The following is a 15,751-nucleotide window of genomic DNA, read 5'->3' as shown; positions in this document are numbered from 1 at the left end:
CCCGCGCTCGCGCTCAGCCCGCGCTCACGGTCTGCAGCCCAAAACTCCGCCTCACAAGCAGGGTTTTTATCTGGGATGAGCAACCAGGTCCCAAATGGCTGATGAAGGGGCAGGTTTACCATGAACCAAGGCAAATTAACAGCTCATCCAAGCCACAGGGAGCGCTTGGGATAAGCAGGGAGGAGGTATGGGAAAACGATGGGAGCGGCTTCCTTTTAGCAGCAAATTCCTCCAGGCACATTGCAAAGTCCTCACCTGAGACAGTATCACCTGCAAGCCAGGGCACGGGGACATGCAGGTAGTCATGGACAGCGGCTGTGACCCTGCCTCCCCTGTAGTTGCTGCATTCCTTCAGCTGCATGAAAGCTTGACGTAGGTTAACTGAGCAGCGATGCACTGGTGGATACTATAAAAGACCCCTAAACCGCCCAAAAGGGCCGGTTTATAAAGGGGCAGGGGTGAAATGAGAGGCTGCAGCCCCCTGGAAAGAAAAACCCTCCCTGGCGCGGCGCGCTTCCGAAGACACGAAGCGCACGGGCAGCGCTTCCCGCGGCCGGGCGAGCCGAGGCGCAAAGCCACGGCCGGCTGCTGCGCGCGGCCGGCGGTTCCGGAGCCGGCACACGGACTGCACGAGGCCGCTGCAAAACGGCTGCCCCGGGGGCTGCCAGAGCTTCGGAAGGAGCTGCAGGAGAAACGGGGCCGCTCGCTGTCTGCTGACCTGCAGAGCAACAAGGGTTTGCAAGGACGGAGGTCAGACCTGCGGAAGGAATGAGCAAATACGTGGGTTTTTTAAACTTGGGATTTCTTGCAGTCCATCTGTCATTTTGCAATTTTTGCTGAAAGCTCCCAGAACAGATGTGCAAGACCCAACGAGGCTGAAATCTACAGAGCAGTTTCTTAAAGCACTCAAGTGCTGGCGTGAGTAGAGCAGGACCGCCGCCTTCGCGCTGCTTTTATCCCAGCCGCTTATCACTCACAGACCATGCTGAGAGAAACAGTTTTGGGCAGCATGAATGAAACTGCAACGCGGCACATTTCCCTGGGATGCTGCTTCAGTCATCAGAGACGCACATGGGAAAGTGCAACGAAAGCAGCGGTTGGCTGAAGAGGTGAGGAAAGAGCAACACAACTAGAACTTGAGGCCACCTCTGTGCACTGGAAAATGAAAGCCCAAAAGCAAAGGGTTTTGGGATGTTGTCTCAGACTCCCTTGAGGAAGGCATCACTCAACACCTCCTCACCGGCTGCTTACAGGCTCTGAACAGACTCCCATTTCCTTCCACACAGCAAGTCCTCTGCTCACAACTCCAAGGCACATCCTAGGAAGACCTTGGCCCAAAATCCTCTCCTGGAGGTGGAGAACTTGCAACTTCCCTGCCCAGAGGCTTCCTGCACATACCTGGCCTCTTCCACCCTGGAAGCTGCTATTGCTTTAGCCCTCTCAAAAGGAACGTTACTGTTTCTGCCCCAAGGCAAGGCAGATTTGGCAGGCTTCATCTCAACATGCAATGATAACACGACCTGCCTCCAATTAGAAGTTACAGCAATTATGCAGCAGATCCTTTAACAACACAATTAGGATCTGCTTTTTTTTTTTTTTTGCAGCATAGATGAGGAGCACTAGGAGAGGTGTCCTTTGCAGGGGAGCATTTTATGTATTTTTTCATGCAGCTGTCCCTGGTGTTGCAAAGTGCCACTTGTCTTTGACTCAGGCTCCACTTGAGCAGACATACATCTCTATTGCTGCCAGGATCTGCTCTAACATTTGCAAGACAGAATTAGCTCCTTTTACTCAAGGATCTGCAAATACTTTGCAAGCATTAACTTGAGCCCTTGGAGGAGCCTGAGTGGCTTATCAGCACCTCCCTTTTACAGTTCAGCTCACCAAGCCTGGGGCTAGGAGCCTAAATGCCCCCAATCTGTGTGCTCCCAGGTGACCCAACATATATTCTGGATCTAAAATTGAGCACATTATCCCATTTCTGTTTGAATACCTGAGCTCTCACCCCGCAGCACCTGCTTTATCCTACCCCGGTGATGATGGAAGAAGTCTCCAACGGCCATGGAGGTTTTTGAAGCAAGCTCAAACTAGTAAAATAGGTTAACGTATGAGCACTCATATCGCAGTGTTCCACCATGAGGAACACTGAAATCATATTTAGTCTAGGAATGAGTATAAACAGTTCCAGCTAGATGGGACACCCATAGCGGAGCCAGGAGAACCCACAAGGTCTCGCTACCAAGCTCTGGCAGTTGAAACTGTCAGAAGACGTTTTTTTTAGTAAGTGCCAGAACCAACACCTACTCCAACACCCATGGACATCTCTTCTACTGCCTTCGAAAGGCTTAGAAGAAAAACCTTGGAGAGGTAGATAGCTGTCACTGGATTAAGGCTGTGAGCAAACTATGCAGGTTTTACCCCAAAGATTTCCCTGGAGCCATCTAGCACCATGAGACAAAACACAAACCTCAGCCACCAGGTTTGCTACAGCCCTTCTTGCTGCTACTGAGCCAGAAGCTCCACTCACCCAGGGCTCGTTCTGACTTTATCCCTAGAGGCTCTGAGTGTGCAGCTCTCTCTCTGTGAAAAAGCCAAAAATGGGAAAGTTCAGTCCAGCTTTTATTTATGCAGAATAGATTAGGAGGGCAAACATTCCCAGATAACCTCTTCCCTTGTGCTCAGCAGTTTGAAGGTTGTCCCCCAAAAGCAGGATGCACATTCTGTACTGAAATCTTTACTTTTGACTAGGTCTCATTAAAAATAAACTTTCTAGGCAGCAGTGCTGATCCGTGGTGATGTGCCCAACAACTCCAGCTCACTCCCCTTTGCCCTTGGGGCAGGATCATGGTTCCAAGGAGAGGGTGGTTGGGGAAGCCCTGGCCGGTCTGGCCCACAGGCACGGGATTTCCCTTTTTTTTCATGCAAGGGAATTTTCAAGCTGAAAAGGACAGTAATAGGAAAAGTTTGCCTTTTCTGCCTTGGGAACATCCACCCTTTCCACAGGGGCCCAGCCTGCTCACTTCCTGACAAGCATCTAGGTGTCATTTTGGTCCACAGATGACATCTGCATCCTCTCCAGGCCACAGTTACAACAGGGCAAAGGATAATTCAGGGACCAGACAGCTTCTTTCAGTCATTTTCTTCCCCACATCTGACAAAAACAGAGCACAATTTAAGCACAACTCCCTCCAAACAGCTACAAGAGGCAATTCTTCAGCAGTAGAATTAAAAATTCTCTTTTATTAAGTTCCCAGAGAGAAAATGCTTTTTGGATAGTGACTCCTGCTGGAAGGGTGAAGCCAACACAACTACAGATCAGTGATCCACCACCACCCCTATCCTGAGGGGCTGGAACGGATTGGTATTATCCCCATTAGCAGCACTTTGACACCATCCCCTCCCTAACCACCCTTGGGCGACCTGCTGGATGTGGGACACGCCAGCAAGTCCTTGTGCAACCTCCTAGGCAGGGACTGTGCGTGAAATACCCTGGGGATGAGTAGTAGAACAGTTCTCCCTCTCTGTAAGATACCACAAAAGTGTTCCCACACTACAGATACGTGCTCTTGGCTTTGGTTTCGAGGAGCCTGCAATGATGCATCGCATTTCAGTTCTGCACCAGCTGGAGGGCAACCGTCACACTCCCCCAGCTCACAGGCAGGCTGCAGATACACACACATGTCATTGCGACTCTGCTTCCTGCTGGTTTCACCTTCAAATCATCACAGAGGGAAATTAATGCAGTTCACACGCCGAGCAGTCAGCTCTGCCTTGGCAAGACGCGTTCTGCAAGGATCCGTCTCACACTCTCCACAATGGTCCCCACTTCAGCCATGGCACCTAGACCTGGAGGGAAAACCAAACATATCCTGTAATGTCCACGTGCCACGAAGACAGTATGAGCCACATTTCCCCTGTGCCACCTCATCTGAATCTCTATGGATTTTGTGGCACAACTGGGTGCCACCGACAAGGAGGGCAAAATGAGGCCTCACACTTAGTCTGACTCCTAACTTAGATGTCTTAGCAGGAGCACAGGTTCCCCAGACACTGGATGGAGAGAGGCCAGAAACCTCAAACAGCAACTCATATGACCTTAATAAGTATCTCATGCACTGAATCATCTCCCGAGGTGCCCATATCAAAGCCTTGAGTGTGCACGGAGCTAACATCTTAGTTCACACTACTGCTGTGTGTAAAAGTCACCCAAAAAGGTGGTAATGAGATACTCCATTTCCTCCTCCTTCTCCAGTGTGAATACACTCACATTGTACATATTCGATATCTTTCTAAAATGGCTTTTGCCTATTCAAAAAGCCTTGCTGATTTCCTACCATTCCAACAACTTTGCAGTTAGACCCACCTCAGAGGGAAAGCTGTCCTGACTTTGCACTGCCTTGAATCTTAGGAGTAGTTCTTGGAGAAGATCAAGTGCTGGACAGAACAAAATGTAAAAACTTTTCCTTTTGGATTGGTTGGCTGCCAGGTGAACATCCAGTCTACAGTGAAGCTGTTGCTTCCCTTTCAAGTAATATTCAGAATTCTAAGGCAAATAGAGATCAATAAATCATCTTTTCCAACCTACCGTCACAGAAGCCTGTCTACACACTCCTCTGATATGCCTGGGAAGATATTTCCCCCACCAGCCTCTGGCTCCATTAGAAAATACAAAACATGGAGTCTATTGATCACAAACGTGTTACTGAGTGTGCAGATGAGGAGTTAAACCAGTAGGCTTGAAAAGAGAGCAGCAGGACATGGGTGAGACAGAGGATGGGCAATCCTCAACAGCAGGGAGAGGGGCTTTCCACAAGCAGCGAGTGCACTGAATCTCTCCGGGCTCTCCGTTTTCCAGAGCTACCTGAGCTTTGCCTGGGATAGACGGCATGGCTGGTTACAGCCCATGAGCATTTGAGCCCAAGAATGAGGATTTTGGAAGGACAAGGGAATCAAGTCTCTCTCTGCTACAGACCGTCCAGACCTTTAATCCAGGTTTGAAGCATCACACAGACAAAAAGCAGGCAGGTTTGGGCAGCTCTGTCCTTTAATCTTACATGGAACTGCACTTGTCAGGTCCTTCTAAATAACAGAAACCTCTCAACTGATTCCTCACAGCTGGACAAAACTGCAACCTTTGAGGGCATTTCCAAGCTTTTGTCCTCCACGACCCACCTCAACACCTTTGGCAATTCACAGTTGGATTTGTCAGTTTAGCTGAGCAAGAGCTTGCTAAGCACCCTGTCTTGGAGCACAGATCACGCCTACAGGCAAGAACCTTCCTGTCTGCAAGGCTGGAGAAACCCAGCCAAGGATGACAAAGACACCAACAGTTTGGAAGCATTTTGCAAGGGCAAACTGCTGCAGGCCCAGGTGTGGTATAGAACCTCTCAAAGGTCTCCTTGTATGGTGGCACACAGATATTATCAAGGCCAGCAGCTGCTAGGTTACATTCAGTTATCCAATCAAGGAAGCTTATTTTAATTCCCAACTCAATTTAATTTTTTTTTTTCCCCTCAAGCTGGACATCTCTACATCTAGGAACACTCACCTAGGGAGAAAATATTATCAGGAAAGCTTGTCATCCAGAAACTTGGTGACAGTCAGGATCTGGCCCACTCCAGGTAGGAACAGTGACACAAGCAGAGGAAGAAAAACCTCTTTTAAAGCAATATAAACCACAACATCAACAGTTAAAATTGGTGCAAACTGAATCTTTTTGCTCCTGAGCCAGATGTTTGAGCTTTGCTACCTAGTGCTTGGGTGGAAGCCAAGCAAACCCCTTTGTGGATGAAACCCATGAAACAAAAAACAGCCTGGAAAAAAAAGCCTTGGGGTGAAAGGCCTGAAAAAAAAAGCAGGAGAGTGAGGAAGACGTCAGCAAGGGAAGCTGCCTCGAGATGCCTATGTACTCCTGGAAAATCCCAGCAGTTTCCAATAGGAAAATCCTGTTGAGAACTGACTCGCAAACACAAGCAGAGTCAGATGTGGCAACCACCACTCCAGGGATCCCCGTCTTTGAAGCCAACCCGGAGCAGCTCCCACACAACTGCCAGGGCAATGCGGTAACTCCTGATCAACACCGGGTTACTCTGCCATTCTGGCTGCAAACCGCAGCGCTCCACGTGCTCCTTCTCATGTGGCTCACACATCCCTGCCGCAGGGGCGGCAACCCCCAAGAAAGAGGCAGGGCGCAAGAGCAGAAGGTGAAAACCACGGTCACCATCCAACCCCGATGTGTTTGTGCTTGTGAGGCAACACACGGCCCTCCTGCACCTCAGGTCCCCATCTGCGAGAAGGTGACAACCACCCAGCCTTGCCTCAGACACATGAACTTGCAAGAATGAGGCACTCGGATGCTCACTACAGGAACACAGATCCCATACATGTACTAAAAAAAGACAAAGAAAAAGTAATAAAGAAGATATGCCAGACGGCCTTTCCATATCTGCCAAAACGTCTGCAAGGAATGACCTCTTTTGGGCGTTAACTTTATTACAAGTATGCAAAAAATTTGATGTAATGAGGACTAAAACCCCAGTCGAAGCAAAGTCGTCCCGGGCATTTTAATTAACATCTGATTACTTGACTACGCTCACCCAACTGCAAATATTCCTTAGTCTTCAGCTTCAAAATACACTCTCTAGATGCATTGCCTCTACCTAAGAATACAGGAACTATGAAAGCCAGCCCTTGAATTTAACCATGAAGAACACTAATTTAGCCATGAAGAACACTTCACTACAGACTGTTTATTGAACTATCCAGCAGAGTGGTTAAAATTATCAAGTGAATATATATATATATATTACTGTGCAGATAACACAGTTGCTATTATGGCTGTGGCATTTTACAGACTTTGCACAAAATAAGTTTATCTGAATAAAAAAGTGAATCCATTCATCTAATTTGCTTCTACGAAAATCCTTCCAAAAGTCTCCCCAAAGTCAAAATAACTTTAACGCAACTCCCAAAATACAAGTGAGACCATTTTAATAGCACAGCATAACATTGCAAAGTCAAGTTGTTAGAAACAGAGTGCGACAGCTTTCCCTACATCCTCCTCTTTCACTTCACTGAGGAGTCTGATGTCAAAATCCCAAACCAAATTCAGACAGGGAAGCTGATTTAGCTAAAAAGTAACCTGGGTAACAAACAACAAATATTAAATGCAGGTCCAGCTACAGCCTTAGCCACATCTGCAAGCATTTAACCTCACAGCAGGCTCCGAGGGATAAGACATTACCCCTGGGTTAGAGATGAGGAACTGGAGCATGATGAAAATGGTCCCCATTCACCATGTGAGTAGAGGGCAGGGATACCCAAATCCTGGGCTGATATGCTCCCCCACAAAGCTTGCCTTCTTCTCAGTCTACTCTCTTCTTGAATGGGTTTATTTTTAAATATATGGCCAATCTAATAGCCCAATTGAAAGCCTGGCTTGGATCATCTCATAAAAATAAATAATTAATGAACAAAAAAAATAGAAACCAGCTGGCACAGGGGCAAAGCTTCAGTTTGTTTCTATAAACCTTGGTAATGGAGTTACAGCACCTTCCTTCTGCAGTCCAACATTTTGAAGGGCACGGGCAAGAAAAGGCATATCCCTTTCCTGCAATGGGAGCAATTGTGCAGAAAAGCTGTCAGAAGCCACGCAAAAGGACTGACCTTCATCTCCACACACTAGCTTTTTCACCACACAAGGGACCTCAGTGTAGCCAAAGCCCTTGAGCTGCTCCCGGTGCTGAGCTGTGAGCGGATGCTCCCACATGGCTGTGTTCATCGCTGGGCAGAAGAGCAGGGGCTTGCTCAGATCCCAAGCACGGATTACACAGGTCTGCAAAAGAAGCCAAGAGTTTCCGTGCTGCGATGGGGTTGCTTTCCTCATTCCTCCTCATCTCTTTGCTGCATAGAGGTCCTTTCCCAGGCTCATCCCTAGCAGGCCAAAACCCTCCATTTCTCAGTGCAGCTCTGCTAACCCACAAGCAGATCCAAGGGCTGCTACAAATTTGAATAACACCCCAGTCAAGTTTGTATCTGACGGGGAAGAAAGATGAGGGAAGCTACAAGAAGAAGAGATCCCATCCTTTGCTGTGCAGGAGCCGAGCAGTCAGCCCTAGAATTGGAGCAAACAGACTGACAGCCCACGGGGGAGCCCAAAAGGAGCTGAAATGTGGCCACAGATCGTATCAGTGGCAGCAAAATCCCCAGGCAGTGCTTCGGATAAGCCAGATGTAAAGGAGTTGGCAAGGGAGTCTCTAAGCAATACGCCAATTGGATCCAGCACCCCTCACTGCAGAAGCACTGCTGCTTCCAAGATACAAAATGAGGAGAGCAGGAACACATTTGGCCCATGATAAAAGATGCTGGCAGATTACAAACCATCCATAAGCTCCTGTGTGCTACAGAGGATCACACCTGACTCTTCCATGATACAGAGCTTCCAAAAAACCTACCATCACTGCATCTCCTTTACAAGAGAAAGGCCAGTTGTTCCTAAACAGTGCAATGTGCAGCACCTTGCCTAGCCCTAAGAGGGTCTCAGTCCTGCCAAGGGAGATTCCCAAGTAGCCACAGTTCACATCAGTGCCTGGATCAGAACCTCTGCTCAGTTAATACAGTACTTGGAGGGCACAGACAATATCCTGCCCATCCTTCTCTATGCCCTGTCATTTGAACGCTTTCCAGCGGAGGGAAGGTCTGTGAGAATCTGTTCTGACTGGCACCTCCAACACTTGTTTTCCTTTCCCAAGGTTTATCCCGGCTCCCCAGAAAGCTCTCCAAAAAGCTCAGCAGAATTTTTGGAGCCACGTGTCACTAACACAGAGAAGTATACTCTTTTAATGCATTTTATGATCATTCTTTTTGCCAGAGCCACCTTCAATACCAAAAAACATGCCTGAACAAGCAAAAAAACAAAAACAAAACCCAACCAAACAAAAGACACTCTATAGCTGAAAATGGAAGGTAAATAAGTGTGCACATGTTTGAACTTCTGTGCTATGCTGTTAGGTGAGGGAGGAGGTAAGGTAGCAGGAAGTAAACAATTTTATCTGATCTCACAGGTGTCTTTCTGTATCACATAAAGGCAGAGAGGAACTCATGTGCAAGTGTGTGTGTGCATGCATCAGACAGACAGGGTGGAGGCAAAAGGGGAGAAATATCAACCATGAGAAGCAGCAGGAAAAGCAAAGCTCTCGGAGAGCTCCAGGCACTCACCAGCAAGTTGTCACAGATGCCATTGGCCAGCTTGGCCAGCGTGTTGGCATCAAGAGGGGCCACCACCATGAGGTCAGCCCAGCGCCTGAGCTCGATGTGCAGGACCGGGTCCGAGCGGCCTTTCCACAGCTGTGCACGAGACAAGATGGATATTACAGGTTACCAGTGTGTGTTGTGAACAACCTGCACCTTATCATTCCCAAATACGTACCACCAGGTAGACTTAAGGGGAGAGAATTAAGTACTTCAATGCCTTCCATGTGATTTAAATGGGACTTAGATGTCTAACTGTAGAAGTCATTTCCAATTAGGACGCACACTCCTAAGCCATCTAGGCACAATAGCAAAGTGAACCCTCATGAGTATAGTAGGGAAAAATCTCTTTGGCTTTCTGAAGGATAGACTAGATTTAACTAACTGCTTCTTCCTTGCTCTCTTAACTCTAAGCAAGTGCTCCTGTTTCTCCAAAGCTCTGTGTTACTCCAGGGAGTTCTCATACTCTCAAGAGCACAGTTTGCTGGTAAAACGGCAAAAGAAGTGGCAAGCCACATTTGGTGTTCGATCCCCAGAGGCCACACACAACCACAGGCCAACGGGAGGCGTCAGGGCCACAGACTGTTCCTTCTTCGAGTCACTAGAAGCCACAACAAAAGACAGCACCTGGAAAGCTGGTGCTCCCTGAAACCTTTCCCAGCAACTCTGCTCACTTTTTATTTTTTTTCTCTCTCTAAAAATACTAAGGTTTGTAGTTTTATTTTCAAAATGAAGTTCTTTCGAAAGCAGATGTTGACAGGACATCCTGCCTGCCACTCTGGCAGAATGGCCGGTTACGACGGCTCCGTGTCCCCTTCCCAGTCCTGCCAACAGACCTCATAGGTAACGTGGGACTTCCCCACTGTGGAATAGTGCTGGAAACATGTTCTTTGAAAGCCACAGTCCAAAGCATATGTCACAGGTGCAAACCCTGGCCCAAGACTAAAAATAAACAAATAAGTAATAAAAAACAGTCCCATGCAAAGGAGCTTGAAGGGACATTTCTATTTTATGTTCATTACCTGAACAAATTTCTAAGTGAATTCTCCAGGGAGGCTACTTTTCTTCTGAAGCATGACCCACTGGCCATTGCTGGAAGCAAAAAGCATCAGTGCATGACAAAACTACTTGAATCACAAAACAGGTGACTGGTGAGGGCAGCAGAAGAGTCCTTGACATCTCCCAAGGAAGAACCACCTACCTGCCATTCATCCTCATCACTGTAGAGGGTGACAGGAATTTCCTGGGCGTTGTAGAAATGTTTTGCTCTCTCAGTAGTGACCACCTTCACCTCAAGCTAAACAAAAAAAGAAAGAAAAGCCAACAGTTACAAGTGAAAGACAACCCTCTAAAGTTGGGTGGAGGAGGAAGGCTTGTGCTGTAAAGACTTGGAGAGTTGTGTGTGTTCTCAGAGGACCCTCCCCACTCTGCACAGTGCATAACTGCACCTTTCCTTAGCTGAAAGGTCAGGCCACAGCAGGTGCTTATGAAGATTCATTCTATTTCCACCCTGAAACAGCCAGGTGATTAGTCACTGTCTGCAAACATGTCCATGGGCAGTTCACGGCGAGGACAGCAACAAGGATAGACCAGGTCAGAACCAAGGTGCAGTTCAGCACAGAACTAAGAGACGGCAAGAAGCAGCAAACCAAAACCCTGCAGAAGATGCCCTTCGATCGCTAAACACCCCTGCAAAAGGAGAGCATCTGGCCTTGGTGTGGCTCTTGGGGACAGCACAGAGGGCGGCCGCAGGGCACAGCATGTGCGGCTTCGCTCTTCCCATGCTCAGAGCCAAGGGAAAGCAGCGTGAACACCTAGAAATCTCATTATATTTTTACAATCACGTTAGTCTGACCTGCTCCTGAGGTAAAAGCACCAGAAGGAAATCTGGGGTAGTGTCTTCTATCTGTTGTCCATGTCAAGGAAAGATATAGGAAAGAGGAAACCTCTGTACGGGTACGTCCAGAGCACAGGGTATCTTTGCAGCCAAAACAGTAAAACAACAGCTTCCACATAGTGGAGTGGGATAAAGTATGGAAATGTTCTCTCTGCTATCTTGGATGTCTTTTGCCAACCCCTTATGCTCACAGATCAATGAACTGATCACAGTGGAAAAACAAAACAAAACGAAAACAGTGCAACTTACTACAAGGCTCTTCTCACCCAAGAGGGGGCAAGGGAGAAATCGGCCCCACTGATAAATCCCTCCCCACTGATAAGCTGTGGCCTGAGGTACAAAAGTGACGAAGGAGTTGGCATGTGCTCAACCAGACTGCTCAAAACCTCCAGCCTCTGAGAAGCCATCTTCAATGACAGGGGTGGTTGTGACAAAAAAAAAAGGTAACAAAACATGCTACCCTATCCCCAACACTACATAGTCTACTCTCAGGTTACTCCTAAGGTGACAGCAGTGCTCATCACATGTATCCTACATAAGCAGAGTAATAGTCTGGAGCAGCAGAAACACTAGCCTTAAAATCACCTCAAAAATACACCTTAAAAGTTACGTCTTCTGAAATTTTCCCCAATTTCTTGCAGAAAGAGTACGAGAAAATCTAGCTGCACATAATACCAGTATTTGGCACCACATGCTTGGTTCTTTGACTCTTCTGGAAGTCCTACTCTTTTTCCAGGGACCCTGCCTGGATGTCAGAATCATATTTCCAGCTCTTTCCAGCATGAAAGTCATGTCCACAGCATATGAGCGTTATTTATGTATTAGCAAAATGCTGCTGGAGCCAACCAGCACCAGTGCCAGCTCTCTGCTGTCCCAGAGGCTCCAATGAGGCAGTTAAATATTCCCTGCAAATGAAGTTTTTCTGTGGTGGGGTGAGCGCCTGGCTCCCTTGTACTGAACAAGTCCTTCAAGTCCCTCCAGCTATGTTGGAAGGAGATCAGTGTTCTCAAGATCACTTTAGCCTACATAGTTTTTCCTTCTATTTATCTGGCACACCCTCTGTTTGCCTGTGGATATATCTCTGCTTATATAGTACAGTCAGTCTAGCCACCCTCAAACTCCTCTATTGAAGAGAGTTTAGACTGGTTAAGCGTTTTATTAAGACAGTTCTCCAGAATAAGCTTTATTTTTTGCAAAACTGCTTTCTTGTTTCCATGCATTTTTGCTGGCCTCTGCTGTCACAGCTACGTCACTTGGGGAAAGGGGACACATAGATTTTTTTTCCCATTTTTTTTCCCAGTTTTGACAGCAAAATCTTTAAACCCAGACCCCACCTCAGTAACAGCTGCTCCAGAAGAGATTACCTATCTCCTACATAAAATTGCACCTACAAGCTGAGGCAAACACAATCTAGCAGGACTGCAGCAAAATCACGCGTTAGGCAATTTAAAGTTTAGAAGTCCAGATGATGTATTGAAGCTTCAAGAATAACAGGTTTCACCTAGAGATAGGTTTGTTGTTTTCCTCCTTTATGGCTAAATGATAACCTGCCAATCCATCAATCCATTTTTTGTTATTTTCCTGCCAGGTCCTTCAAAAATATTAGGCATCAGGAAGATATAGTAAGTTTAAGTGTCATGAGAATTACCCAGTAGTACTGATAATACAGCATGTTTTGTCTTCCCACAATGCAAGGGTAACAAACTGGGGAGGGGGAGAAACAAAAAAAAACCCACAATTAGTATTAACTGGCACTAACTTCCTAGATCCCCAGAGAGTTTAAGTGCAGCATCAAGTTGCTGTCTTGACTTCTACCATCAACCTCCAGGATATGCTGAAGTTAACTGAGTGCAAAATTCACAGCACCAAATTGTTCACTGGGGATCACTTTAGCAGAGATATCAAATTAAACTAACAACTCCAAATTCAAGCCTCTGATCACATCTCCTGGGGTATCTGAAAAAATGTCAAAAACTTCAAATAAAAAACTTCACTCTACATCTGTTTTGCATCCAGTGACATTATTTTAGCATGTTCTATTGTGCCCATGAAGAAATTAATGCAATGGGTTTGTGCAGGATTTACCAAACTCAGTAGAAAAGTTACACTGACTTTGGCAGGCTTTAGAATCAGGCCTTGAAACCACGTCAGATTCCAGTAAATTTATTACACAGTAAATACTAGAAGCTCCTGCACTGACTGGATACTTGACTTTCACTTCTAATGCAATGAAAGCCTAAAACCGGTGGCCACAAAGCCTGCAATTGATGTCCCTACATCCATGAGCCTTCACATGGGATTTAGGATTAGTTTTCTGCAGTTTCTAAATACGAATTAAATACTCACAGAGAAGGAATGGGTTCAACCTAGATTCCTGTGGAGCAGATAATTTACCTGCTTCCTGTCAACTTCAAAAGAAGGGTGATCCAGGCACCACAGAAAGAAAAAATCTGAGAGGGTATGTGAAGAACTTGGCATGTCTTGGGGTTGAGATATGCACGAAGAGCCAGGAGAAAGGACTACATGAAGATGCAGGTCCCACATGTGGAGGGAAAAGGCAGACAAAAAGACTGTCGAGGAGACGGGAGCTTTTGGCCGATGGATTATTCCAGCTGCCAACGCACTTTTTGTGCAGGAAACAGGAGGTTGTGAGTCCCAGGGTTGTGCCACAGCGCTGGGACAACACGGCGCAAGGGCCACGCGCCCTCCCGGCCTGGCTGACCCCCCGCACACAGCCCGATCCGGTGGTCACCACCGGTGACGTTGTTATCTGGTGGAGGTGTCTGCCTCCCCACTGAACGTCAACCACATGGCTGCATCCTGTTGGGGGATGGTCCGATGGACCTTGGGGAGAGACACAACAGCACAAGAGCCCAGCACTAACTACGCTGGTGTCAGTGACAATTCAAAGATGACCAAGTCATCATCTTACCCTGTAAGTAGGGGGACAGCTCCAGAGCACAGGGAGCTCTCCTTCCGAGGCAGCAGGATGCACATCAGGATCTCCCCTGGAGCAGGAACGCATCCCAAGGATACTCCTCAAGACAGAGGGATCCCTGACCAGCTACAGAGCTGGGAACGTAGCATACAAAGCATTAGGAAGTTTTCCAAGTTTTACTAACTCATATCCAGGATTGATTGTGGGTATTTAAGTGAATGCTTCCCCCTCACACACACTTTCATTTCACTGCTCCAAAACAGATGCTGAATTTCTCAGATTTCTGCATTCTGCTCTGACTTTATTCTGAAGTAGAAATTAACCACACTTTCCTCCCTGCTTTTAGTCAGTAGTGGCCTCTGCTGGACACCTCTGTTACTCCAACAAGCTCTGTCAAAAAGGAGTATGGGACCAAATTCTACCAGAAATTAGAAACCTGCTAACACCAACTTTACAATATTTCCTCCAACACGAGATTTACTCACCCCGGGGATCTCCAGCAGCTGGGAGACGAGGAGCGGCAGCTTCAGGGCAGCCACGCTGCCAGTCACTCCCACCAGGACATGGAATTTTTTCTGTGGCACGGATGAGCTCCTTTCCGAAGGAAACTGTGGGTCTGGAGGCAGTACAGGCTCCATGGTCCAATCAAAATCTACAAGCATGGGGAAGGAGGCAAACTCTACCAGGTGCCCTTCCGAATCGAGGGTAAGATCACGCCGGGGAAACTTATTTATTACTTAATTACTTATTTACTTCCTTTCTGACTATTCCAAAGAACTGCCTGGACTCCGTCTTCAGTCCTAAACACTATCTGAACCACAGGAATGTCAAGATCTTCTCATTAAGCGTGTGCAGGGTTCTGTGACAGGCACAACCAAATCAGATGAGATTGTACGTATAGAAACTAAGCCAGCACATGCAATGCATTTATCTGTGCCTCCTACCTTTGAGCTAGTAGACACAGTCCCAAGGGCATGGACTTCAGCCTGGCCTATGCAGGACACAGAGGAATTCACCTGAGTGCCAAACATTTAGCCCCAGTTTGCCAAGCTGTTAAGCATCAGCTGACCTTGAGCATGGAAGCGGTCCAACCCTCCTATTTATTTTTCTTTTATCTACACTTTTCTATACAATATTGGTAAGCAAAGTGTTAGAACTACTAAGCAGACGTCTTATTTCTTCCGGGAAAGCCAAGGGCCCTAAGAACAGATACAGTGTCACACGTTGAATATGGCACAGAATTTAACACACCACTCCTGCTGACCGCAGGGAAGGCAGGTGAGCCGCTTCCGAAATGTAAAAGCCCCAATTACTATAATAATAATAATAAAAAATCACCCACCTGCAGAACAGACCCAAATGTTTCTCTTTAATGAAATCTCACAATTGACAAACTGTAAATTCATTTTCTAAAGAAACTGAAAAACATATTTCTGGGGAAGACGTTACACTGGGATTCCATAAAGTTTGTGTCATTTCATGAATATCTTTGCTGTTTGGAGGGGATTACTGGAGGTGTTTTAGGCACAAAAGGGATGAAGAAAGAGACACTGACGCTGCCTTTATCTACACCTAATTAATTCATCACATTTTTCACCTCACTCGATAACCGTATGAATATAAACCGGGCAAAGGCGCCACATCAGAAACCCTGGGAAATAAGCCCT

General features: G+C 46.9%; 1 protein-coding gene across 1 annotated transcript; it reads right to left on the bottom strand.

Annotated features, from left to right (window-relative positions):
- Positions 1–3,708: 3,708 nt before the first annotated feature.
- Positions 3,709–14,732, bottom strand: PPCDC (phosphopantothenoylcysteine decarboxylase). The gene is made up of 5 exons (XM_010223638.2): positions 14,570–14,732; positions 10,451–10,546; positions 9,217–9,345; positions 7,666–7,834; positions 3,709–3,846 (listed from the first exon to the last, which is right to left on the bottom strand). The coding sequence occupies exons 1-5, from the start codon at positions 14,720–14,722 to the stop codon at positions 3,761–3,763; spliced, it is 633 nt and encodes a 210-aa protein (XP_010221940.2). The 5' UTR covers positions 14,723–14,732; the 3' UTR covers positions 3,709–3,760.
- Positions 14,733–15,751: the final 1,019 nt, after the last annotated feature.

The sequence above is a fragment of the Tinamus guttatus genome, unplaced genomic scaffold, assembly GCF_059628265.1.
Source record: "Tinamus guttatus ecotype Peru unplaced genomic scaffold, ASM5962826v1 Tinamus_guttatus_pri_ptg000942l, whole genome shotgun sequence".
Classification (NCBI taxonomy): domain Eukaryota; kingdom Metazoa; phylum Chordata; class Aves; order Tinamiformes; family Tinamidae; genus Tinamus; species Tinamus guttatus.
Note: the sequence above shows the minus strand (reverse complement) of the source record. Positions and strands in the feature narration are given on the sequence as shown.